Raw genomic sequence first — 27,838 nt, 5'->3', positions numbered from 1 at the left:
CTTTCACGCCCTCTCTGTTCCCAGCACATTCCCAGGACAAACTGAGACAACCAGGTCCCATATAGCTTTCCCTCAGCACCTTCTTTGAAGCCAGATGAGGTCTTATGGGGAAGAAACAATCCAGATCACATATCGTACAGAAATGATTGAGGTCACCTTTGGACCTGCCTAGGAGATGAGTTCTCACAGGCAACTGCCCCTTTGGTTATGCCCACCTTTTCTGGCTCCAGAGGAACAGAGCTTTCCCCCCTCCCCCACTGTCCTACCAGGAAGGTTGCTTCTCCCTTTCCCCTGCACACCCAAGCGTGGCATGCTCAGCCCTTGAGTCTCCTCAGACATTTGTCCCCTTGGACCTCAGTGACTGCCTCACCTCCTGACTAGCATTTCATCTCTTTTCATGGCCCTATTTTCTCCATAGTGAAATGTGACTGTTACCTCATAAGGACATTGAAGGGTTAGTCCTAGGATGGTTATTCATTAAGGATGGAGGGATTTCACGTTGATTCCTAAACAGTCCCTATCCCAATGTAGATATCACAGAACCACCACCACCATCCCCAGCAGCTAGTAATTGTCTTAAGATGGTGACTCTCTTCTGCAGGCCTGTCTTCTCCTACTCTGTGTCTCTCTGGACAAAGCCTTAACTCTCCTTGCCTGTGTAACCCAAAGCAGGAGCCCTCACTCCTTGTAGAGGTCTCTCTAAGGTAGCAAATGTGCCTGGTGGACAGGCAATGCACATGACACATACAGTTTGCTCTCCAGACATCTGGGATGCCCCTCCTTTCTCATGTACACTAAGCTGTCTACCCTACAAGTTAGTGCCAGCAGATGAACATTTTCCACCCCACAGCCATATGCAGGGTGCCTACTCATCCGTGCTGCCCAGGTAATTAAGTTGATATTCCCAATGCCACTTCCCCCCTGACCTTTTAGAAACAATGTGTTTTGCTGCATCAACAAATTAACTACAAATCAGATGCTGTCCTTGTAAATGTGGGTTTCACATACAATGAGCATACATTAACCTGGCCCCACATAGCTGACAGAGAAATACCCAGGGCCAGGCCAAAACTGATAAAGGCCTCAAGTCTTGCTGTACACTCTCAGGCCTTCCTCCTCTTCTGTTCATATCTTCCAGTGGGTTCCACAGCTAGAAGTTAGGAGGCCATCATGCCTGGCTTCCTATCAATTCTAAGCTCCAAGAACACTACAATTTCTTGTATCACTGATTGCATCCCTCCCTCTTTGCTCCCAGTAAGTTGGAAGAAAAACCACCCTTCTTAGCTCAGCATTCAAGGCCTCTTATCTCTAACTCCACCAGCCCCTCAAATCTAAGCTACCCCATCTACATATTCAACCTCATTTTGCTCTCCCTGGAGCACTGTGGCTCCCCTGTACTGAGCACCCAAACCCTCTAACACCCACATCTGGTTAAAAAAAAAAATGGTCCCTCTGCACCTGCACTGACTGTGGCATTCCTGTGTTCCCCTGCCTTTGTGACTGACCACTCTACTCTAGTCCCATTGACCCACGGATTTCTGCCTCTGGTACAACATAGGTTCCACTCTGATGAATCACCTGCCCTTTTTAGAAACAAAGGAAAAGACATCGGTCACCTTCTTGTCAGTGTTTTCTCCTAAGGCCACATTCCTAACACAGATGGGACAAGGGGGTTCCAGGTGACTTGGACAAGAATAGACTTACAATGCCTGCCTTCGTTCTTCTGCTGTGTGACCTCATACCAGTTATGTAACTTCTCTAGACTTCTGTTTCTTGTCTCTATATTGGAAATAAACCTCCAACTTGCTTTACTAAGAACTAGGGGGCTCAAAAGGTAGAAACAGGGTAGAAAATCTTTGAAAGAAAAACATATAAATAAAAGAGATTATGTTAAAAGTCCAGTGTCCTTCAGCAGAACCTGGTTGAAGCACACACCATGAAAAGACCTGAGAGTGTGACACAAGTATGCAATTGGGTGGCCTTCTCTAATCCTCAAGACCCCATCCTGAGCCTCCTGTGGTTCTAACTGTGTTCTTGGAGTTCTAACTGTGTTCCACAACAGTGTTCTGACAAACAACTCCAGGGGGTCGGCTGAAACCTAACACACACCTGTGCGCAGAGCCAGTTCTGAACTTGCCCAGAAGCAGAGCACTGTGATGATGAGAGTCCACCTCTTCCTTACCCAAAGGCTATTTCTTGTGGGTTTAGCCCACAAAAACATTTTTTTTCCTTGATGGAAGTCAGACCTCACTAGAGCATCCACTGCTGAAGAGAATGTACTCTCTTGTTCTTCCATGAGGCCCCAGGCCTTAACTGTGCATAGCTATTCCATTGGCATCCAGGGGAAGAGCCCTTCCAGTGTGCAGCCTTCGGGAAGGCAGATGTGCTGTGTTGACCTTCAGGAGGTCCTTCAGTGCCAACCCTTCCTGCCACATGCAGCTCGGGAAGTGCCAAGTGTACCAATAACAGAACTTCTAGCCAATGACAGACTGTGTGTCCATCCCCAGGGTCCTAAGGTTCACATATGATATTGATATGCCCTACCTAGCCCTGCTCTGCTCCATGTTACAACCTGTCTGGCCTCCCCTTGTGGGCCGTGAGAATTCAGAAGACTGAGCCCATCCTGTTTCAGCACCATGTTCCATACAGTGGGGGCAATTAGTGAATCTCTGCCTCTCACTTCTATTCCTTATGAGCAGGCCCTACTGTGGCCCTGTACCCTAGCTGCTTACAGGGGACAGGGAGCTACAGTAGGCAAATCAGGGGGTTCAGGGAGCTTCCAGTTCATGGTAATGGCTGTCACTAACCCTACCCAGCTCTTTAGTCTCCCCAGCTCATGCCATGTTCCCTCAATCCAAGGTTTCCCTTCCCATTGAGGCTGTCTTCTAGAAAGCAGTATGTTTTCCTGCATTCATGTTTTCCTCAGCCTCTCTTTCTACCTGAACTACGGGCTGTTCTCAACTCCCTCCTCCCCTGCCCCATCGTGCCCATCCTTGTCCCCAGGACATCTGTCCTGGTTTATTTGGGAAACTGCAGCCACCACAGCCCAACATCCCTACCACTTTCTCCTCCAGAAATAGACACTTCCTACTATCCTGTCTTGACTATACTCATAGATAAGGACACTGAAACCAAGGTTTGCCAGTCACCAGGCTAACCTGGATGAGAGCACTCCACAAATCGAGTGTTCTAACATTCAAAGCTAAAGAAAGACTGCTGAGCACTGTACTCAGTCCCATCATTCCTCCAGGTACCTGCTTGCTTCTACACAGGTCCCAGGGCCCCCCACACTTGTGGCAGAGTGCCCTGATAATTGGTGCTGCCACCACCCCCTTCCTTCTCCCTGAGTCCTAGGGGCCTTTACTGTACACCCTTGAGATGTTCCATTCACTCCTAACAGCCAACCTGGAAAGGTGGCCCTGGCCTATGTTCCCACCACTGCGTGTTTTAGCTTAGTGTGTGCAACTGCCTCTACGTACAGCTCCCTGGAGCTCTGTCCTCGATGATGACAGCCTGCAGGGAAAGCTGATGGCAGAGGGGCAGCTGCAGGGTCCTGTTCTCAGTTGCTTCATCTGGACTTTGATTTTACTATCTAGTCATGGTAGGCCATCTGTGTCACCTGACCCTTCCTCAGCATCTTCAAGCTCCCTCTGAGTCCTGCCAGCTTCTGGGCTATGCATGGCCACCAAGCTGTTGCCTTGTAAAAGAAGCGACACAAGTCCATGACAGTCACAGCAAAATAAGGCACTTACTGGAATCTGCAGAACTAACCCTGTCACTGGAAGGTGAGCCCAGTCCTCGGCTCTACCGAAAGCCAGGTGTAGAGGCTTTGGAGACAGGAGGAAGATCAGACAAGGTCACACTCATCCTCAACTATAGAGCAAACTTAAGGCCAGCCTGGGCTACATGAGATCCTGTCTCAAAAACAAAACTACTTTCCTCAGGTTTCCACATGTGGTAGGAACTTTAAGCCAGAATCATTCACTGAGTACCCATGAAGTGCCCAGTCTTAGGACATGGAGGAATGTGCTGGTGGTGAAGGCTTGTGTGTTGGATATAGGGAGAAAATTCAACACTGCAGGCCCTTCCCAGGATGTCTGAGAGTATTGCGAGGAAGGAAAGTCTGTTCTAAAGATTTAGGATACATTTCTTTTTTATATTCTATTTTGCAACACATTAGGAGTAGTTTTTAGATATTGAAGTAATGTAGAGCTTCTCACTTCACATATTCTTTCTTATTTTTAAATTTTATTTTTATTTTATGAACATTAGTGTTTCGCCTTGTGTGTTTGTCTGTGTGAGGGACCTGACACAGGTCCCCTGGAACTGGAGTTACAGACAGTTGTGAGCTGCTATGTGGGTACTAGGAATTGAACCTGGGTCCTTTAAAGACCAATCAGTGCTCTTAACATTGGAGTCATCTCTCCAGCGCCAGGATACAATGTTTTTGTTTGTTTGTTTTTTGTTTTGAAGAAGCTCATAGTTTGAGATTGTGGTAGTGTTGAGTGTGTGCAGGACACAGCATCTTTGGCTGTGCTGTCAAGCATCTCCAGAAGGAACCGGACATCCCACAGCATTTCCCAGACTTGTGTGACTGGAGAACCCAACTCCCCTTTGGGCAATGAATCTCTCAGGGCTAGTTTGAGAGATATCCACCTTCCACTGAGATCACATAAGCTGGCAAGTGGCATGATTAAACGTGCTTTTTACTTTTTATTTCTTTAGGTGCAGAAGATGGGTTGGGAGATGGAGGGGCTAAAGGTGGAGAAGGCTGCTAATAGTGGCAGCTGCTGGTACCCACAGGCAGGGATATACAAGATCTCACTAAACCATCTAGGGTAGAGATGCTGTTGCCCATGGTGCTTACATGGGGACAGGGAAACCTCAAATGGTAATGTCATGGCAGAGAGTAACCTGGAGAGTAAGTGGGTAGCTGGGGTTCTAGCCCAGAGGCCACCTGCCACTCTACCACCAACAGGGATGGAAATAATGCAGGCCAAAGGTGACATGCCGTTGAGGAAAATGGGACTGACAGTAGAACTCCAAGTGTGAAAGAAGCAGGGCAGGTGGTAGGGTTGGGACAGGACACCTGGCCTGAAGGAGCCTGTGCACTCTCCCCATCCTCTTCTTCTTTAGGGTGACTTAGTAGCTCTGTCCTACATAGTTCCTATAAGCCATGAAGAGAAAGAAACATGGCAGCCATGCCCATCCTCTAGGCAACACCCCCAACTTCCATCTAACAGCCAACTACCCAACTACCAGGCAGCTTAGCCCTCGTGCCCAGCTAACGAACTGGGAAGTCACAATTCATTTCCACTCGTGCCTGCTCTCTGGGTGCTGCCTCCACTAGGATCCTCGGGGATGCCTATGACATAGGCTGTGCTTTTTAGGGGTCGGGTTCAGAGACCATGCCAAGTGAGGCCCAAGTCAGCACTTGCTGAGGAAAAAAATGTAATGTGAGCCACACATTTGAATCATATGGGAAATTCTGAGCAAGGCATGTAAAGAGTGAAAGGGAACAAGTGGAATTGATTTTAATAACATATTTTACCCAAAGTTCTAAAAATATTACCATTTCTACATGAAATCAGTATAAAAATTAGTAATGAGATGTTTTACATTCTTTTCCTAAGTTACTAAAATCTAGTGTGTATTCACACTTTTGACACATCTTAATTTGGACCCAGTACATATGGACATTGGCTCCTGTGCTGGCCATTGCCATCAAAGCTATTATCCATGGTGGTGTATCTTTGTAAACTAAATGATTGAATGAGTGAGAACCAACTAGAAGCCTGAAGACCTTGCTGGGAGTCTGCAGTCTTAAACCTGTACAGATTTTTTTTGTCCCTCTCTCTGCCTGCCCCTTTTCCTTCTTGTATTCAAGATATGTTATTGAGCTATCGAGAGGACAAAGTCTGTCCTTAGAGATAAAGTTTCTTGAGGAAAGCTGAGGAATTAGCCCTCTCTTGATCCACATCATAACTGCAAAAGCCAACCATGTTCTTCAAATTGTATTTGTTCACCAGACATTTACTGAGCAAGCTCCTCCCTCCCCAAATCCCATTCAACATTCTGCAGCACAGCAATGGGTCCCTTCAAGGAACATTTGAAAAAATGAGTACACGAGGATAGTGGACCAGATACTTCACCATAACCAGTCACTTGTAACAGAGGCCCTGGGCACTTACAGTCCTGGGATACAGCATTTGACATGCGCAGGGCCTTGAAGGACAAGACCACATTTGCCAGGACAATCAGAATCGGGGAGGTCACTCTTCAAAGGGCAGATAGAAAGTGAGGCATAAGAGCCCAGTGCCACTTGGGGATTGTCTCAGGTTGGGCGAGTAAACTTTGGGAAAGATCTACATGGTGCTTCTAATAAAAATCTAGGCATGCCAGCTTAGGACAGGAGTAGCCACTGATGGTTTTTAAAGTGAGTGTGATGTAGTGTGGTGTCATGCTGAAGTTTACAAAGTCCCCCTTGACCTGAGCAGAAAATGAAGATCAGAGAAAGGGATCTTGCTGAAAGGCAATTGTGATGATCTGTTCCAGGCCAGATAGGAGACCAGCACTAACAAGCCAGCAGAGAGAGGACTGAGACACTGGGGTGAGAGCGCAGAAAGGTACCCCATTGACTCCAGGCTCTAACGTGGGGACCTTGAGGCTTTTCCCCAGGCCATGTGTAGAGATGCATGGAGCCATCTCAATGTGAACTGATGTTTTAAGTTTCCACTTTAATGCAGCTACAAAGACTCCATCCCTCTCGGCCACCGCCTCCCAAGATCCAGCGCTCAAGGCCCGTGAGTAGCCAGTGGTGTGCCCTCCCCTTCTAACACTTGCCTAGCCCTCTCCCCTGGCCTCTACTAAACCTAGAGAGTGTAGACTCTCCTGCCTGGCACAAGGAACCGGGAAATGGGTTTTTCTGCTTCCCTTACTGTGTGGCATGAGCTGGAATTTGCATTTTCTGGGCTTCTCTCTCCTTTTTCTGAATCAACTCAGTGACTTGCAGGCTGTAGCCATGGGTAGCCAGGCTGCTGTGTGAAGCTTCGCATCATTTAAGTGAATCTCCCGGGGAGAGCTGTATTTCTAGTCACTGAGCTCTCACGGCTCACTGCAAATGCCTCTTCCTCAAAGAGGAAGCCACAGTCTGACAGCAGGGATCTTATTCCCTCAGGTCTTGGTTGGGAAATGTTTGCTGTACCTTCCCAAGGGCTGAAAGTACCCGGATAGATGGCAACAGGTACTGTCCCCTGCTAGGCTTCACAGGGAGGGGTACCTGCCCACAGGAAGTACTAAAGAAGAGTTGGAAAAGAGAACAACATACAGCCCTAACCAGCCAACCACTGTGAACAGAGCAGGACATGGAGAAAGGCCCATGTGTTGTAGAGAGAAATGCCAAGGGCTGGAGACATGACCCCTGACAGAATGCTTGACTAACATGAACAGAGCCTTGGTTTGACATCCAGCATCAGTGCTAAGCATCTATGTGCTTCTTTTCCCATGTACACGGACCGTAAACTCCTGGGACATAACTTTCTCAGTGTGAGAAACTTACTAGGATGGTTTGATGGGAGCTACTTCCCAAAGGAAGGGTTCTGGTCTGTTATCCAAGGCAACCATACCCAAGCATAGGGGTCAGTTATAGTCAGAGCACCTCAAAAACTAGTGTGCCATCCTTTCCTGGTATACTCCTCCAGGTCTATCTTATGAAGGCACAAAGTCCATCCTCTGTAGGAACAAGTCAAGTGTCTGTTTGAATTCATGGTGTACACACCCAGCATCCATTGGGTAGCTACTATCTGGGTAGATGTCAGATGTCCTGTGATTCTGTTTTTTCCTCTTCCCCACTGAGTGCAGATGTTAAAGGCTTGCAGTAGAGAAGGGGGGTGTAAGTTGGGAATCTACCAGTCTAGCCTTGTGAGGTGATGAACCCATTTTGTGCCCCTATGAAAATGTAATTCACCCAAACCCCAGTTGGCACAACTGTCAAGGGGCTGGAATTTTCTACTCCCTGTCATCAGAAGGAAGGGACAAAGATCGAAGTAACCTGCTCTGAGGGACCGCAAGCACATCCAGGTTAACTTGTATAGTACAGCAAATGTTTCAATACAAACCTTAGCAATATGGATTTGGGATTATCAGAACTGGGCCAGAATGCTAAGGATGTATGAGTTTGGGCAAGTACTAAAGCTCTCCGATCTGCCCTGCTCTTTGAGACCAGGCCCTCATTCATAGTGATCTTCTGAAAAAATGAACACAGGTGATATGTGAAGGACATCCAGCACAGAACCAGACACACAGTAGCTGCTTTTACTCTTTCTAACAGGTTTTTTTTTTAACCTTACCACTTCTAAATAATGACCCATTTTATTAAGAGCTATTCTTTGCCTAGGCTTTTATAGTCACTAACCTGTTTTGGTGACCTCATCCCAACCAAGAGCATCATAGTAGCTCTATATACTAAACATTGTGGTTGCCCATTTTAGAAAAGATGTTTGGTAGCTGAACTATTACCAAGGATCACCAGACTATAGAATTCAATGGTCCTCCTAGTGTCCCCAGTTCTCTGGGCCCTCTGGCTGGATAGATTTCCCATGAGGTCTCTGGGGCAGCATTGTTCTGGCAGGGATGAGAGATGGGAACTCCTTTGAATGTGCGTTGGACTGAGCTAGGTACTCCATATTGTTTCATCTGTTCTTGCTTCAACCCACGGAAAGCAAATGTCATTTCTCTAGTGTGTAGCCAAGACCACAGAGATAGTAAGAGACCATGCTGGCCTTTGAGATCAGACCTCCCTCTCTAGTTCTTGACAGACATCTTTTAGCAGCCATAGGGAACTGGTAGGGCGCTCAGAACAAACTTAGAGGCCTGGTCTTCCAGACAGCCAGAGGATCAAGGTATGGTAGCTCTCAGAGAAAAACTCAGTCCTGGAGACAGCTCTAATGGACCCTAGTCTTACTACTAGGACCCAGTGTGGGGACTTGGATAGATTGTGGGGTGTCCAGAACTTGAGGAAGCAAATATTGCCCCAAAAGAGGGCTGGGTAGCAGCTGCCTCTGCTCCTAGCCAGTGCAAGAGATGACTGACTGGCCTTGCAAACAGAGCCACTGAGAAACAGATTAGGAGGCTAGAAGATATGTTGTACCCCAAAGTCCCCAGGCCATAGAGACAATTACTCATTCTGGATACACTGATGTCAACATGTCCAGTGGACACCAATACACACCGAGTGGGAAGGAACTAGGGAGACCTGGGCCATAGAATTCCTAAGGGCCACAGAAATGACAGCCTGACATGGTTCCATGTCAGGATATACCAGATCACCTAGCTGTAGACATCCAGCTAAGGACACAGGGACTGGCCATTGTGGTGAGGCAGACACTCAGCTTTGACAACAGGGATCCTGTCGTCCAGCACCAGTGGCTGGAGCTCAGCTGTGACCAGAGGATCCAAGGTTTCTTCTTAATAAGGGGGAGGAAAGAGCAAAAGAAAATCATGCTGGTGTCTCTTAGATGAAGGACAGTGGCTGGAGCCACCAGGGGGAGGCAGGCTGCTGTGGCCCACATGTGAAGCACTTTATAAGCTCTCTATTTATTACTTCTTACTCACCATTAAAGTCAAATGTACTCGGTGCTTTTGTATTCAATACACACTTAACCCTGCCGACTTAGATTTCTCAGGTTTTGAATCCGGTGGGGAATTGGCTGGCTTCCCAACTTTCCCCTCCAGTCCTGTGAACAGAGCTGCAAAGCCCTGTTTAGCATTCTCTCTTCTGGCATTGTTGAGATCCTAGCAATGGTGGGCCAGCCCCTGTTGTGTATGAGAGCAGTTTTTCCCCTCCACCCAGCCTTCTCCCTTCCTAAGCACCCCAAAAGAGGGATTGTACTGCTGAAATACACCAGGGTTGTTGCTGCATTGTCTTTTGATTCAGCTTTGATTAAACCAATTGTCTGTGTGTGTCTAGGCCTGGTTGTGACCTGCCACTGCACCGTGTGTGTGTGTGTGTGTGTGTGTGTGTGTGTGTGTGTGTGCTATCACCTCTCGTGCATGCCTTTGTGAGACTACACACTGTAGTCCCCAGGCCTGGTCCATTTGAGTGTTTGTCTGTAATGATAATCCTATACCAATGAGGTATGTGTGACTCTGGGTGGGTCTGTAACCACAGGGGTGACTGTTTCTGGTCCGTTATGTCTTTCCCAGCCTCCCCTCGGCCCTCACTCTTCTCCCTCCTCTGTCTGTTTTATCATCCCTAATGAAGCAGTCTCCTCCATCGATCCCGCTGATTGCCAGCCCTTTCCTTTTGTTTGTTGGCGCTGAGCCATTCAACAGCACTCTGACAGCTCAGCTCCTCTAATTAGCTCTGTTGTTCTTTTTCCCCATGTTTCACCACGTTGCAAGTTCAGTTGAAGTTGCCACAAACTTAATCCCCCCATTTCAGTAGGAAGTTCGCATTCTTAACCTGTCTTCATTGTAGCAAGGAGCAGCCCTGTATAGGACAAGCCAACAGGCCATAATGTCTGACCTTTCTGAGCTCAATCCCCAGATCCCTAGCAAAGGTAGAAGACCTCTTCCACACAGCGCACACTCCTTCCCTGTAGGTATTGTCTCAGGGATCCAAGGGGCTTTGCTGGGAAAACCAGCTCCATATGAGAATGGAGGCAGGTACAGCCCTCCATTTATTCAGCAAATGTTAACCAAATGTCTGTTGGGTGGCAGGCACTATTTATTCTAATAACAATGATAACCACAGCAATATTTATCACTGTTAGAGTTCAGATAGTAATGTTGTCGGTCTACAAATCTTGCCGAGGCTCCACTATGTACCAGGCATCTCACAGGATGCCTGAAAGGATTAAGACTATCTGCCGTCTTAATCTGCAGGCATCTCCCTCCTTTCCTTTTGCTATTGATAATAGGGGGCACAAAGAAGATCACAAAGAAGCAACAAGCATTTCTGGAGCCCCCGCTCTGTGCTATGTCCACACCAGCTGTTCTCCACACCCTGTGGTTGAATCTTAACAATAGCCCTGTGGAAGAAGATGGCATGTTTTGTGGAATGTTCTTGGCCTTTTTACCACGTCTCTGATTTGCCAAATGAGGCTGAGCTCAGACTGGCCACTCCAGAGGAAAATCTTTGGTTCAGTCAGACATGTGCAGACCTGAGGGCTCCTTGCAACTCTATCAAGACTAGTCTTGTATGCAGCCAACTTCTATAAACTTGTTCCTCACCACTGTGCTGTCACCCACCAGTTGCCGCAGGGTGGGAAAGGTCAGTAGGTAGCGGAGTGTGCCTTCTGCTTTCCATCTTGCCAGCTGAGCTCAACTGGTGTGTCATTGCAGTTGCAGGAAATGCAAGTCTCCTGTGCCTGCTCCAATGTTGGCTTGTCTTCATGAGCAACAAGAGCCACAGAGGGACATTCTCAGCTCTCTTCCCAAACCTCTTTGGCACTGGAAGTGGTCAGAGGTGATGGTAACACACATTAAGCCACATAATGCTAACTGGACCAAATGAGACTCCCAGTAATTCATTTCCATCACAGGCTCTAATGGGCCAGGGAAAGAGGCATCTCTCTTCTGAGACTTCATCCTGGTTTTCAGAGGTGACCCATCTATCCACAGTGTCTGCTGCCCTCGTGCACCCACTGTCACCCCAATCTATGCTTTGCGCAGCATCCAGTTGAGCCCTGCTAGAAGATAGACATGGTGTACCCAGGGAAGCAGGCTGGTTTAGCTAGACACTCTTTGGAGCTGCCACTTGACTTCCCCCCCTCCCTTTAGAGAAAAAAGTAAGTACCCTGTAATTTGGTTATAAAAGAGTACATTGAGTGTGTATACCCCCAAAACAAACCTGCGTGGAACCTCTTTGTTCCACACACTGATGAGGGCTTTGTCATTCCACCTCCCGTGAAGTTCACACCTCACTCAGTACTCTGAGCGGTCAGTGGGTCTGTGGATGAGGAGAGCCTTTTGGGTTAAATTCCAGGTAGCACACTCATATGCTGTATGTTAGATGGTGGTGTTTCCATGATAAGCAGGACTCTGAAAGCCCAGACGTGGAGAATGTCTAACCAAACCTCCTGGGGCTGCCTACCCAAATGTTCACAAGAGACTTATAACTGACTCCTTCTTGGGGATTTCCCCATGCTCATCCTTAGGTACGGCCTCCTCGTCCGCATGTTGTCAAGAGACCCAAGAGTAATATCACTGTGGAAGGCCGGAGGACATCTGTCTCAAGCCCTGAGCAGTGAGTACTGTTGCTACCTTCCTTCTGTCCTCAAGCACCCAACGATCCAGAGCTCTGTAGTGACCAAGCATGCAGCCCCAGCCTTCCTCTTGAAGACTCCTTAAACCCTGAGCAGGTGTTTCACAAGGAGACCAATCAGGGGACGGGACAGGGCTTGGTCACTGGTGTCAGAGTCTGAGTCACGTTAGCAAGAGGCCCCCATAGCAAGGAACCTGGGTTATGCTTTGATTGGTGAAGCCCAAAGGCCACTCAGTCACACCCCAAAGGTCCTGGCCTCTCATATTGAAGATACAGAATTCACAGGTTGGAATAAGGTACCTTGCCAGAGAGGTTGCTTGCTTAGCAAGGCCACCATCTGTGGTTCTGGTACTGTTCAAAGTCTGTTACCTGAGTTTATACACAAGGTATCCTTAGCCTTGGTCTCTCCTGAACCATCGCAGCTGTGCTACAGAGACTTTGCGTCCAGTGTCCCTTCGGACCTGCAGCTCCTCGCGGCACCCTAGGACCCAGCCTAGCACCAGCTTCAGTTGTCATACCCTGCAGCTGTTGTGTAGATGTGGTGACTGAACCTGCAGATTGGAAAGCTGCAGAACTGCTGGAGAAGGCAGCGCTGTCCCCGTGACTACTCATCAGTTTCCTGGGACATCTTTAGAATGTTCAGGAACTCATCTTGGCCTAGGGTTGTTTGAGAGCAGAGGAAAAATAAAACTGTCCTTTGTGTGAAAGGGAGGAATACTCCTCTTTACAAAGAACTGGTGCCAAAATAGAAAAATGATTCCAAAATATCAGGCTGTGGTCTAGCCCAGTTGTACTTCAGTTCTCCCATGATCCTCTGCTTTATTATAAAACCAGCTTGAATGGTCTTTACCCAGAGAACACCAGAGTGAGAGTCGGAGTGGGAGAGAGACAAGGAGAGGGAGAGAGACAGAAACAGAGAGAGAGAAAAAAAAATGAAAGAAAATGGGGGTGTATGTGTGTAGTGATGCTTGGATATGTGAGAGGGGACGCCTGAAGTTGGGGCAGGTTTAACTTGGGTTCTGCACATTGGCATGGTCAGACTACTGGGGTACATCTCCTTGCCATGGGTTGTGACTGCCCTCTTGTGGTGAGAATGCTGCATGGCTCTGGGTTTCCTCTTGCCCTAAAGATTTCTCTTGAAGAGGATGGAATTAACCATCTCTTCTAGCAGATCATGGTGTCCTGGCATAGAGGCCATGGACCTGTAGATACTGAGCCAAATACTCAGATGTCCTTACATTACACACACACACACACACACACACACACACACACACACACACACACAGCAGACCAGTAGCAGTCCACATCCTACAGAAACACATTCCCCACTTTGTGTCCTGATTAGAGATTGGACTTGCAAAGCATATTTATTTATGCTGTTCCTGTTCTAAACTAATGACAGGTGGTGTGTTAGTGTGTGAGAAGAGCTGGGCATGTCGAGAAGGTGGCTCTTCCTCAGGGGGTGATATTTTAGTGTGTATGGAGAGCCAGGTGTGCCTAGAAAGTTGTTCTTCCTGGTAATTGTTGGTATCACCTCAGTATTCTCGTGTAATGTGCCTGTCTTAGATTTCTTTCCAGAAAGCATCAGGTTGAGATGAACTGGACAAGAGTGTGGGGCTGGTTCACAAGGCTGGCAGACAATGGTGGGTGACAGGAATTAAAAGACAGGTCCATGAGCACACCTCACCACAGCTCAGGCTGGCCAGGAGGTGTTAGGGAATGTTCTATGACGCCATTGCTAGGGTTTCTTTTCACATATTCTTAATGAGGAAGAAGGAGGCTGTGCTCCCATCATACCAGTGACATTTCTGGTGCCACCCGGGTGTTTTCCTGCATGTCTTCCATGCTGCCATTCCCCTCTCCCTCCCCCCATGCTCCTCCACTTCCAAATGCCATGTCACAACAGCACTTAGATGTGTTTCTCTCAACTGTCACCAGCTCCAGCTGGCAAGACCAACTTCTTAAAACACAGGAAGCATCCAGTGGAAAATATTTTAATAGAACAGATTCCTCATAAAATATTGTTCTAGAAGGGAAGGGAAACAGCGCCACCAGCCTGTCAGCTTTGTGTTGGGAGAGTTGGGAAGAGGGGCCAGCAGGCAGGAGCCATTGTCTAATGGGTTTTTATCAAGGGTGGTTTCACTGGCACACGTGGACTCAGAACCTGGCCCTGTCATCCACTCTGATTTTTCTTGGTTCTTGGTCTCTGCTGGAATGTAAGTGCATTGAGATCCTGGAGACTCTGGGCTGTGGGGAAAGGGTGGCTCTCTCTTACTTCCTGCCCAGCCCTCACTTCAACGGCACATTCAATAGTTATCTCTGTTCAGCAAGAGGGAGCCTCTTAGGAGCTGAGCTCTCTGAGATCCAAGATCCAGCAGTAGCTGGCAGCTCTCAGCTGAAGTTTGTTTCTTCCTTTCTACTGACATGCCTCTCTGTCCGTCGCTCTGTTTGTGCGTTCATGTGTGCATTCAACAGCCATCTTTGAAAACGTGCTAGGCACATGCTGAGCAGCCTTTACAAGAGTTCCCATGGTGACTCATCTATAGCCTTAACTCCAAATGAAATTTCCTTCCCGTGTTAAGGTTTTCTGGCCCCTTAATGCCATTTCTTGGCATTCAGATAAGCACCTCAGGAGACTCAGAGGGAAACTGTCCGTGTTTTTCAGTCACTGATTAACTTGAGGTTAAGGGCTGGGGAGATGGCTTGGTCAGTATTAGGACCTGGATTTGGATCCCCAGAAACCACATAGAAACTGGATGTGCTAGAGCATGTTCATGCCTGTAGCACTGGGAGGACAAAGCACATGGCCAACTGATTCAGCCACGTGGTGAGCCATCGGTTCAGTGAGAGACCATCTCAGAATGATAAGGTGGACAGCCATGGGGAAAAACTCCGAGGTCAGCTTCTGGCTTTTGCTCATGTGTTCACGCGTACACATGGACACTACATAGACATACTCAGAAATGAAAAACAGTGCAAACAGTGCTCTTTTCCTCCAAGAAGCATTAGTCCCTCCTGTTACTATTATTCTAAGAATCATTAACCTCTCTCCCATTGTTTTTTCTAGAAAGCATGAGCTCCTATTATTCAAAACGGGAGAGGCCTCCTTTAAATTCTAGTCAGCAGGACATTCAACTGGAGCCCCAGATCTATCCCTGAGCCCTTGTGTGCTAGCTCTTTCCTCTGGGGGGCGGGCACAACAGAGAGCAGCAGAGCCTGTTACATTTGCACACTGCTGCCCTCCTTAGCACAGGACCTGTGTGTGCTCTTTATAGTCTGGTTTTGCCCAAAGGTATAGCTTTGTGTCCCAAAATAACTTGCCCAGCTTGCCAGCCCTCTTCCTAGGTTCCCTGGAACCTGAAGTTGGGAAGTGGGTCCCCTCAGATCTACTGTCACAGAACTGTCCTCCCAGGAGCCTGAGCATTTCCACTTGGGGAAGGAGAAAGAAGCAACAGTGGCTGGATACCACACCCTTAGGATCATGGTGGGTAGGTAGTGCTGTTCCAGGTTCTTGGTGGAGAAACTGAGCTCAGGTTGTGGCTTTTATAGTAAAGTCAGAATCCCGGGGCCATGACTGGTGGGATCAGCAGTCATGACGGAAGCTTCTCCACCATCCAGCCTTTCTATGCAGAACCTGATTGTGCCTCAGCAGCTCCTCAACCTCTACAGTGAGTTCAGTGCAGTTAGCAGTGGCCCCGGTTTCCAGTCAGAGCATGCCTAGTTGTCAAGCTCCAAGGTATTTCCACCCAGCTTGCCAGGTGCTGGGGAATTCTCATCCAACCTGCTTCTCAGCCAACGGCCTTGGACAACTCTGGGGACATTCTGATCAGCATCATGCCCCCCCATAGGACCCCACACTGAGACTGAGCCAAGAGTCCAATTACCACAGTGACCTCTAGGTGCCCCTTGGGTTCCCTATGAGGAGGTTACAGTGGAACCCAGGCAGCAGCTCTCACTGAGTTGCAGAGAGTCTATAGGGATGTCCCCATGTATGCCCCTGGTGCAGCATAGGGCCGCCTCATGGGTCCTGAGGTCGGAACTTGAAAATGGCAGTGTACCTGAAGGGCCCTGTCCTGCCCTCCAAGCTCTCTGAACTGATTGCGTGGCTTGTCTCTACATGCAGGTTCAACCTATTACTTAAGTTCCCTTGTACTAAAGGAGAGCCCAGATTCAGCCACCAGGGGATCATAAACCTGCTCACCTCTTCCACCAGATAAATGAAATCTATCTTTGTAAGAAATTTTGTCAGAATAATACAGTAGCCTTAGAGACAGTTTAGAGGCCAGAAAAGAGAAGTTCACTCTGAATCCCACTGCTTTGATTCAACTACACATAAGTATTTGTGTTTCACATAAGTATTGGTGGTGCAAGACTTTAATCCCAGCACTTAGGAGGCAAAGGCAGGCAGATCTCTGTGAGTTCAAGGCTGGTCTGGTCTACAGAGGCAACCAGGGCTACACAGAGAAACCCTGTCTCAAAAAACCAAAAATATATTTGTGTAGAGTTCCCTCCAGGCTTTGTCTTACTATATTTTTAGAGTTCCTCAGTCTGTGATATCCAACTATATAGACTTGTTAGTTGTGTCTTGGTAACGTCTATCATTTGTGACTACAGCATGTATTGAGGGGGGGGGTCTTACACCTGCCCCTATAATAAACCTTTAGATTTGTTTCCAAGGTCTCATTCATATGAGAATGCTAGGGTCATACCCTGCTCACTGAAGCTTTCTCTCATTCTGTATCACTGTAAGCAGTGGAACCAACACTACCATTCACTGAGAAACATATGCAGCATCCTTTATATGTGACATTTCATTACATCCTCATGACAAACTGGGAGGTGGGGACATAAACTTTGTCAAGAGTCTGACCCTTCCCTTGGTTATTCTGCTAGTTGGTGGCAGAGCTTGGCTTCAGCTCTGCCTATTCATGACCAAGCCAGTACACCCGTCAGTGCCATAGGAAGATATCTGTCATGTGTGACTTGTGAACAGGAACCACACTGTCTCATCCTTCTGCCAGAACTGCACCCCAGATCCTGGGTAGCCAGCATTGTTGGAAATTTTCTGGATGGGGAAACCTGCCAATGCACTGGCTGGATGGACAGTCTGCACTGAGTGGAGTCAGAGCTCACACTGCTGACAGACAGCAGTGTGCAATTTACATTTGTCTCAAGTGTGCTCCAGGCCCCTGCACCAAGGCCCCAGAAGATGAAAATAGACCAGAAACCATTGCCAGAAGCATTTGCTCAGAACCATATCCAAAGCCTACATCTTGTCCTCTTGTCCAGTTGCTCCCCTTCACTGGCAGAGGCAAGCTGCTGTAGCACTATGGACATACCTCCCATTCCTTGTTGCTGGATCAAAACAGTTGAGTCTTTTCTCTCCTATACAACCCAGAGCTACCCCAAGGATGGAGTCATTCATTTGTAAGCAGAGATTGTTCATTCATTTCCTGGCTGCCCAGACCTGAATAATAACACAGAAACCATATCAATAACAACACTGTTTGACCAATAGCTTAGACATATTTTTAGCTAACTCTTACATCTTAAATTAACCCATAATTCTTGTCTGTGGCTTGGTACCTTTTACTAGTGATGCATTCTCATCTTGTTTCCTCAGCATCTGGGTGATGACTGCAGACCGAGCCTTTCCTCTTCCCAGAATTTTCTTATTCTGGTCGCCCTGCCTATACTTCCTGCCTGGCTACAGGCCAATCAGTGTTTTATTAAACCAATACAGGGTAGAAGACCATTGACCCACAATACTTCCCAAAGGTGGCATCCCAGCCCACCACGTCTGAGGCTCCATGGCTTCTCTACCACCCACTTTTAACACCATACCTGAAAGTATCCAGAAGAGTCACAGGTGCATCCTAAATTAGGAGGCACATGGCCTCCCCTCCCTCCTTACCTCTTCAGCAACTGCCAGTCTAGTCTTCCAACACCCTGTTGTTCTCCCAGGACCACATGTATTCTTAATCGTGCCCCAGTCCCAAGCATGAGCCTGCACTGTTAGAATTCCTCTGGACATCTCAGTTGCACTCACAGACACGTTTATGAAAGTGTGCATGTGGACACACACACCCGCTCTGAGCTTCTCCAGGGCAAGAGTTGCATATTTTTCTTTTTTTCCTCTGTGTAACTTTGGAAACTGTCATCCTGGAACTTGCTGTGTAGACCAGGCTGGCCTCAAACTCACAGAGATCTACCTGCCTCTGCCTCCCAAGTGCTGCGAGTTGCATATTTTTCAATTCTGACTTTGAATCCCAAACCAGTGCTTATCCAGCCTTCTGCTCAAAGGTATATCCTAAGTGGAGGATCATGGGAATCAGGAAAGGCGAATGCTGTTGTTCACAGTTCACTAGCCCTGGAGATACAACAACAAACCCCTGACAAACACCTACTGAGTGCTGGGTGTGCACGGAATGTGACTGTGGAGCTGTCTGCCTCACATGAGTGTGACTGTAGCACCTCACCTTCTCTGACCCTGACAGAGCTAGGAGCTGCTGCCAGCCCAGGAGCAAGTCTCCAGGATGCCAGCTGGGCCTGGGCCCCAGGGGGCAGGGGCAGCTGTCTTGGTGCTACCCCCTGGCAAGCTGCCAGCACCCACTGCCTGAGCAACCAGAAGTCCAAACACCTTCACAGAAGGTTACAGACCCAATTAGCTGAGCAAGAAGCCCCTGGCCTGACTCCCCACCCTCCCTAGTGGATTCTGGGTGGTAGAGACAAAGAGAAGCCGGAAACCAGATGAGGAGCTAGAGCTAGGACTGAAAAAGCAGGAACCAACAGCCACCCTCATCCAAGAGTGTATAAACTGGGGGTGTCTTTATCACAACTGACAACAGAACACACCCTAGGACTGACAGTGACCAGTGATAGCAATAACCATTGTTTGCTTCAGTGGCTGTGACTGAGTGAAAAGGAAAGCTGTACTCAGACATCCATACCCTCTCCCCACACACAGCGAGGACAGTTCTCGTGAGCTGTCACTACAGGGGCTTTATTCCCTCTGCAGAGCCCTAGGAGTTACCCCTTCATTCACCTCTAAAGACACTGCCAGCTTAACCAAGACCCCAGCCTCTTACACATCCCATGCCACCCTGGCTCAGCAGCTTGCATTCCCAGCTCCTCACACATCTTGGCTCACCTCCCTGAGCCCAGCCAGTACAGTGTGCACCCCTCCCAAACACAAAGGAGCCAGGCCTCTAGCAAATGGAACAACTTATCCTGAGGCTGTCACACAGCTAGGACTGCTGTGAGTACTGCCCCTTCTTCTGCCACTGCTGCCATGGCCTTTAGGCAGGCAGTGGCTGTCCTGAGGGCAAATGTCTTCCAGACTGTCCCCTCCATCTTCCCTCCAGCACGGAGCCCAGAGAGTGGCAATGTCTTCTCCCTGTGTGTGTCCACCTGGTGACTTAGCAAGGACTTCTCAGGCCATGCTTGGACCCCAAGTCTGGGCCTACGATATGGGCATTAGAGAATTCTGTTGGAAGAAGAGATGGCCACAAACACTGAAGAATAACTTAGTAGAGACTGGAAAAGAAATGGCACAGCAAGCCTAAGAGAGACTGGCCAGCTTCCTGCTCCTGATGGTAACCCCACTCCTGGGCCTACCCAAGCCATCAGCCCTAATGCTATCCTGGGGCCCCCACCACAGGTCCACCCTCTCCTGAACACCCCCATCCTTGCTGCTTTTCAGAGGTACCTCTGGCCATCAAGCCACACTTGTTCTGTTCAGGATGATAGTGAGGACAATAGTGATACCATTGTCCAGGGGAGCCTCAGCCAAGAGCCTGTGAGCTAAGGGTATCCCTGAACCCCACTATCTCCTGGTAGAGCCAGTCTCCAAGGGAGTGGAACAGCAGGAACCATCTCTGACAGCAGACAACCCTTGTTCTGATGGCAGTTGGGGGTGGCAGTGACTTCTTCTTCAGCAGATAACTGTGCAGCTAGTTCCTTTGTCAGCCTTCAGGAACTCCCTCAGCACAACAGCCCTTACTCTAACTCTTGGGAGCATCTCCGGGCCACCTCGCAGAGATACCCCACCTTGCTTGCAGAACCCCTTCTGCTTGTTTCAGCCACTGTCAAGCCTATGGTCAGAGCCTGGCCCTGGATCTTGGGGTTGAAAAGATGTGGGGACTCTAAGTAGAGCTAGCTGGATGACACCGTGTGCTGACATACAGCCAACAGAGAAGCACTCACATGGAAGGTAGCGACCACCTCTTCAGCCCCGACTGAGGGTACAGGTGCCTGGCACCAGTCTATGAAGGGCATTGAAAGCACCTGAGGGTTCAGGATTTGCTAGGCACGGCGCAAATCCCTTGGTGACTGACTATTTCATTTCTCTGCTCAAACCTTCAGGAAGGCAGCAGCATCTCCATTTGCAGAGAGCTCAAGGTCCAAGAAGATAAAGTGACTTTGCCAAGGTGTCTGGAAAGAAAAGGAAAGGAGGCAGAAAGTGCACAGGCTGGCCTTCTCAATGCCTTTCTAAACATGTTACCCCACCAGGGCTGTGTCAGCAAGGGACCAAAGTTGCCAGGCTATTTACAAAGTGAAGACCCTTTGTGCTGGAGTGAAAGGCTTCTTCTAAAATGATCACGGTGTCCTTCATTACCTCGGGAGACCAAGGCCTGGCTGATTTCCTCCCATCTTTATCTCAAGTGCATTTAAATGTCAATTAAATTGGAAACATCTACATTTGTCAGCACTTCATTCTGGGCCAGCGTGACGCACGGCTGATTTATCCATACGATGTGACACATAAAAAAAACTCAAGATGTAGATATTCCTCATTAAAACATAAGTCAGTGCGATCCTGGAGCAGCAGAGAGCCCAGAGCACACACCGGCCTCCTGATGCCATGTCTCTGACATGGTATTTAAAAAGGAACAGCCTTGCCTGTCACCACTGTCATACACGCGCACTAACCAGCGACACGTTAAACCAAACATTAGAAAGGGCTCAGGAGTCATCCACATGGGAACTCAGCTGCAGGGTAGTGGACGAGGCAGGGGCAGCAGGGGGATTATAGGTAGGTCCAAGCCGTGATGGACAGAGCCTTTCTCTCATGCCGTGACATCACAGTCTTTGCTGGCTAGCCAAGTTCAGCAAGGACTGCCTTTTCCCAGACAGCCCCTTTGTATGTAATAAAATCCAGGCAAATGGTGGGGGGCAGACTGCAGGATAGTAGCTGAACTGGGTTAATGAGGGAAGAGGTACTTTTTTTATATTCTGCCTTTAGCTAATAAAAAATTTAAACCTGGACGTTTTCAATAGTTTATCCTTTATCCTTGACAAATATCTGACTGTATCTTTCATGGGAGAGCATGAGCAGCTGAATTTAAATAAGTTTGTTTTGAAACCTCACCTTTCATTAAAAGTGGAAGGGGAACCCTTGCCTCTCAATTCATTGTTTCAGTTCCAGGAAACAGGTGGCAGAACCCTGCAGTTTCCATTCCAACTTCATACAGCTTCAGCTGCTGTGTGACCCCAGCCAAGAGATTCCCTCTCTGAGCTTTGACTTCTTTGTCATGAAGAGTTAGTGAGAAACTGTACAGGACAGCGTATGAGTTTTTTGATGAGTTTTCACCATCCATGCGTCCTAGACGTGACAAAGCTCTGGCTGACCAAATCACATGGCTCATTTCAACCCAGTCACTCAAGAAGCAGTGCTATGCAATGAACACCTGAGCCTGGCCTGGCCGACAGAGCTGGCTGCATGAAGCTGGCTGCATTTATGGCATGTAGGGAGCTCTGGGTGTCAGATCCCTGCTTGCAGGACTTTAATGACACCAGAGTCCTGTCCAGCACAAAGGCACTCGCTCTGCGTGGGTGTGACAGACGTAGTGGCAGTCAGTCACCGTGTGAACTGTGCCAGGGAAGAAGCCCGTGCTTTCTGTGACTGTCAGAAGGCATTCACAGTGCATCTGAGGGTCACCAAGCACTTAGTTCTCTGTGACCCAGGTGGGAATTTATGTTCTCTTGTGTCTGTCCACAGTTAGTGCTGTGACCCTCAGGGCAGCCCTCAGCTACATCCCCTGAGGTGCTCCTGGTGTGCTTATTTGCTCATTTCTGTGTCCAGCATCAGCAGGCCCCAGTGCCTGACCCCAGTGCCTGTCCAGCACTAGGTTTGCTTATGTACAGGCAGGAAGTGGTCCTTGGGTAGACAGGTGCTCAGACAAATGGGGAGATGGCTAGACAGATGGACTATAGAGTTTGTGTGCTGGTTCTGCATGTTAGGTTGCTGTGCTTAGAGTGGATCATAGCACTGCCCACACCAAGGGCCCTCCACGCCTGTGCTCTTAACCTGAACCCTATCTTAAGGTTTCCGCCCTGGGTCTTATATACTCTCAGAGGGCAGGTAGGGAATCCAAAGAAGGAGCACGCCTACCAGAGCTCTAAAGCAATGAAACAATCTGTGTGAAGTATTAGGTGCTCTGAGAGAAGGGCTGGGGGGATCCCCAGCATGCTAAGCTCTCATCCCTTCAACTACTAATGTGGGTGAATAGCAGCAGTGGTCAGACCCCTGGCCTCAGTCAGGAACAGAATTGCAGATTAACTGGGATCTATGATGCACCAAGACCCACAGCCAGGAAGAGCTGGGAACTCCTGGTAACATCATTTGGGCTGAAATTTAGAGACATCCTAAGGATAACATTTGGGTCAGGACTTCAAAATGGAAGAGCAGTTAGTGTGCTGGAGATAGACAGACACAAAAGCTAAGTGACAGGATGCCTGTTCGGAGATAGTTCTCCAACTGAAGTGCGGTAGTGGATGGGAAGGAACCTCAGGGCTTGATCCTGCAACCCACCCATTCCCAGCATGCACCTCAAGCTGCCCAGAGTGGAGTGAAATGCTGGCCTTGCTGCCCGATGCCAGCCCCGTGCTAGAGTGAGCAGGTTACCCCAGCATCTGAGTATTTCTCCCCACCCTTTTGCAGTGGATTAATCTGTCCCTTCTACTCAACCTTGGTTATGAAAGGAACAGAAACGTAGTCTTGTGTCAGGTCAGGTGAGACATGTTTCTTCATCCAAAGCATCCTGTCACCAGCATGTTTCCACAGCCAATCTTTCTCCAGTTGTGGAAGAGCTGAGGTGTCTCATCCTAGGTATCCAGGCAGCCTGGGAGTGGAGGCCAGCAGAACCCTGTCGCCCTGCCACCTCTTGGTGCATGACCGGGGCTAGTAGCTTCCCCAGGAAGCCACAATCTCCTCTGAAGTTTGGGAATGAGACTAATGGCTGGCCTCAGGAACTAGGAAGAAAGTGAGGGCACACAGCTGCAAGTGCTGGAGCTGTGGGTGCCCTGGGAGCTCTAGCAATGGAGATGACAACACTGGCCACCCCAGGGCCCTCCCCCAACCTCCTGTTCAGGCCTTCGTGAACTTGTTTCAAATGTGTTGCCCTCCTGATACCTGTCTCCTCTGTCTCCCCAAACCTTCGCTGTCACCTCTTAGGGTTCTTCACAATGAGCCCAGCCACTGACAGGGCAGGATTAGGGGCCATGGCAGTCATGGTGGGGCCAGGATTTGAATCTGCCACAGTTTGGGCTCTCTTTTTCCTGAACCTTTGGCCTCTCGTGGGCACTGCTGGTCTGTACATAATTGCTAGGAGCCAGGTGTGAACTCCTTTGGCTGTGTGTGTTTGTTTATAGAGCTAGAGCACAGGTAGCTGGCAAGGGAGATATATTTTTTATAACAATGAATATTTAATTTCCACATCACAGATGAAAGAGATTCTCTGAAGAAGCATGGGAGGGAGACTCTAGAGTGGGCAGCTAATCAGAAGTGGGTCTGTCCAGGGCTGGCTTCCACACAACTTGTTTTTTCCTTAATCTTTCCCTGTTATTAAAGTAGAGATATGCATGCTATAGAGAGAGAAAAAGAGGCAGGAGGTGAGGCCACCCACAGTCCCACCTGCCATTACTGAAACTTAAGCACTTCTTTTCCAGTTTTTCTCTAGTGCAGATGAGAGGGCTGCAATATCCTCAGAGAACTGATGCTAAAAACTGGGTGTTCATGCCCATTGAAACGGTGTGGTGTTTGCAAAGACCCCTACACACCCTCCTATATACTTCAGCCCACCTCTAGGTTACTTTTATAGCTAATCTAGTTTTCCTGCTATGTAGCTAGCTGGAGAGCTGTATTAGGGGAATAACCTAACAGTAGAAACAGACTGCACATGTTCAGTACAGATGCACTTTTTCCTTTTTTTTTTTTTTTTTTGTTCCCCTCAAAGACAGCTTTTTTGTGTATAGCCTTGGCTGTCATGGAACTCGCTCTGTAGACCAGGCTGGCCTCGAACTCACAGAGTTCCGCCTCCTCTGCCTCCCGAGTGCTGGGATTAAAGATGTCAGCCACCACCCAAACATTTTCAACTTAGAGCTAATGAAATCTATAGAGATGGAGCCTACAGGTTTGGGGGGGGCCAATCATAAAAATAACAACTATGTCTTGGTTTAAAATTCTCTTCATTGGCATTACATGTGATGGGAAGGGAGTGTTCAGCCGGCAGTACCTGTTCTGCTTGCTGGAAGTGTTTTAGTACTTTAAGCAGAGAGCAGTCAGCATCTCTGGGCATGATTGCTCGTTTAGAGTTAACCTACTGGAAATGGGCAATCAAGTCAGACGTGCCTGGATGAGAGTTCCAGGCCCTTGACACACATGGCAAACCCAGCTTCCTCTCCACTTGGAGCCAGCCCAGTGGGTGCCTTGGGCCTTCTTCCCACCCTGTGCTCTCATGGGGCCCTAACTGCCTCTTCTCTTCTCTCTGTCCAGCCTGGTAAAGCCCTTCCGACACTATGCTGTTTTTCTCTCTGAAGACTCCTCTGATGAGGAATGCCGACGGGAAGAGGCCCCGAGCACCAGCTTCACTGAAAACCTTTTCTTCTCTGCTCCTTTTGAATGGTCTCTTCCTTCTCCCAGCTCCTTGGGTTCAGCCTGGTGACTCTTTGGGTGCAGGGGGGAGCATGGGGGATTGGGACTGCTTTGTTACCTTGGGGAGAAAAGTTCCTAGGTGCCCACTTGCAGGGGGTATGCCATATCTACAGGCCTTGTCTCATGCTCCTATTGTGCCAGCCCCACAAGGCTGTAACAACAAACGTGACAGGTAAGGCAGAGGCATCAACCCCCTCTCCTTACAAGGGGAAAATGGCTTGTTTAATGGAGCTGGTAGCCACAGTAAACATGACTACAGATCTCCTGTTTCTCAGTGTACATTAGAAAGCCACAGAGACAGGAAGGCAAATGTAAGGGAAAAGCCAGTTTGGGTTAGAGGAAACATGTGGGAATAGCAGCATATCAGCCATGTGTGGTGATGTACACCGCAGTCTCAGAACTTGTGGGGCTAAGGTAGATAGATGGACTATCAGTTTGAGGCTAGCCTGGGCTGCATAGCAAGTTCCAGGCTATATACAAGACTCTGTCTCAGAAAAAAAAAGTGTGTGTGTGTGTGTGTGTGCGCATGTGTGTATGTATGTACATGTGTATGTGTTTACGTTTCTTAAGATTAATTTTATCTTAGTTATGTTATAGCCTAAGCTGCATACAAGTTACAAACAACAATTTTTTTAAAGGAAGACAAGGTTCACCTTACATACAAATGTTCTTCCCAAGAGCCTCACGGATGAGCCTACAACCTATCAGAGTGCTAGTGGCTGGTTCCTTCACATTGGGTGTCTCTCCACCCCCAACCCCTCCCACCTCTGTTCCCTAACCTCAAGTGCCCAGCATTAGGTCCTCTCCCCGTGGCTTCATCCTGGACCTTCTGAGTCCAAAGCCCCTTCTCTCACTCCCCACCGCTGTTCTTTCCTAATGCTAGATCACTGGGACGGTGACAGTGTCCCCCATAGTCCATATACCTTTTCAGTATATTCATTTTTTCTTTTAAATGTTTGAAGAATTGGCTTTTCTGCACAGTAATGTCTGTGCGATCACAGATCTGATGTGTCCCCTGATGTCTCTTTTGCTAGTTAGAACAGAGAGCTACTGAAAGAACACACTCATCTGAGTGACAAGGCAGCTGCTGAGGCTCCCCTGGTGACTGACCCTTCCCTCTTTGATGGTGCTGGAATGTAACCCAGCTCCTCACATACTGGACAAGTATGGCTCTCTACCTCCAGGACACAGACAGCCCTGCGCGTTTCCTTATTTCATCAGTGCTTAAAAGCCCCTTCTTTAGCCTGGGCCTAGAGCCAGTTCAGACCAGTGTGTTTAAAGGGGAGCCATTCCATCCTAATTCACAACATAAAGGGTTATAAACAGCTGTGTCCCTGTGTTTAGGAAGGAGGATTCCATACCCCTTCCAAAGGCTCTTAGTTCCTTGGTCAGAGTGAGACAAGGACTCTGGAGACTGTCAGCCCTCGCTGGGTGCTGTGAAGCACAGGGTGAGTTGCTAAACTTAACCTGAGCCTCAATTTCCTCATCTGTAAGGTGGTGCGGAAGTCCCAGACTGCAGTTTGATGGATGCCGCCCTTCTTTCAGTGGGTCTTTGTTGTCAACCTCCTTATGACCAGCAGGTGGAGCCCTCCACCCACTTCACCAGCACCCTGTGCACAGCCAGCCTGACCCTAGAAGCAGGGCACCGCACTGGCCAGCCCCTACTAGAGGTCAGAGCAGGTGCTGCCTTCTCACAGATCAATGGTGCCCGAGGCTCAATGAAAAAAAACAAAAGTAACCACCTGTGGCTTACACCCAACTCACCAGAAAGGTGATGTGTGGATACACAGAACACACAACCATGCATGCCATAGGTGGTTGTCGCCAACCTCTGCGTACCATGTGTTCTTGTTCATGAAACCACACCAACAGGGCTAAGATTCACAAGGTCAGGTGACTCACCCAGGTTCCTATGGCAGAGATGGAACCAGGGCTTCTGAACAGCCATGAATGCTCTGGACCTGAGCCTCTGAGGCTAAGGTTGGAAGCAGATGGGACAAAGAATTGCATGTGCCCGCCTGCAATGCCGCCTCGCCTCCAGTCCTGCCGGGTTTGAATGTGTTACATACAAAGACTTTGGGCTCTGGAGCACTTCAGGGTCTCCTCAGAGCAAGTGAGAGCCACAGCATCCTGCCCAGAGCACCAAGCATGCTGAAGACCTAATCCAACCCCAAAAGAACTGCCAAACATTGATCCTAGGGCCTGGGCATTCTCAAGGGCTAGGGTCATTTGCTGCTCCCATAGATTCTCTGAAGGAAAATCCAGCTGGCTTTGTCTCCTCCCAGGCCACAGCCATACCGGACATTGAAAGAATCGGACAGCGCAGAAGGCGATGAAACCGAGAGCCCAGAGCAGCTAGTGCGGGAGCTCCGGGGGCCTATCCCTGCCCCACCTGACCGAGCTGCCAGCATTGACCTTCTAGAAGATGTCTTCAGCAGCCTAGACATGGAGGCAGCACTGCAGCCACTGGGCCAAGCCAAGAGCTTGGAGGACCTCCGGGCCCCCAAAGACTTGCAGGAACAGCCAGGGAGCTTTGACTACCAGGTATGCCTATGGGTGCCTCGTGCTCATGAGGTAGGTCCTCCAAGTCACAGTGGAGTGGAAGAGATCAGGGAGACACCACTCCAGCACCCCTA

General features: G+C 48.7%; 1 protein-coding gene across 24 annotated transcripts in view; it reads left to right on the top strand.

Moving 5' to 3' along the window:
* Positions 1-27,838, top strand: part of Dennd1a (DENN domain containing 1A) — a 507,493-nt gene that overhangs the window by 476,775 nt on the left and 2,880 nt on the right. For 18 of the 24 annotated variants that reach the window (XM_085681265.2, XM_048429136.3, XM_085681269.2 and 15 more), the window contains 4 exons: positions 6,747-6,803; positions 12,159-12,247; positions 25,044-25,172; positions 27,488-27,746. In XM_085681265.2, coding sequence (XP_085537391.1) covers positions 6,747-6,803; positions 12,159-12,247; positions 25,044-25,172; positions 27,488-27,746 — 534 coding nt within the window. The remainder of the gene's footprint in view (positions 1-6,746; positions 6,804-12,158; positions 12,248-25,043; positions 25,173-27,487; positions 27,747-27,838) is intronic. The other 6 variants (XM_048429145.3, XM_048429149.3, XM_048429150.3 and 3 more) reach the window with 3 other exon arrangements.

Source organism: Myodes glareolus, chromosome 21, assembly GCF_982192425.1.
Source record: "Myodes glareolus chromosome 21, mMyoGla1.1, whole genome shotgun sequence".
NCBI lineage: Eukaryota > Metazoa > Chordata > Mammalia > Rodentia > Cricetidae > Myodes > Myodes glareolus.
The sequence above is the reverse complement of the archived record's forward strand: the minus strand, read 5'-3'. Positions and strand labels throughout refer to the sequence as shown.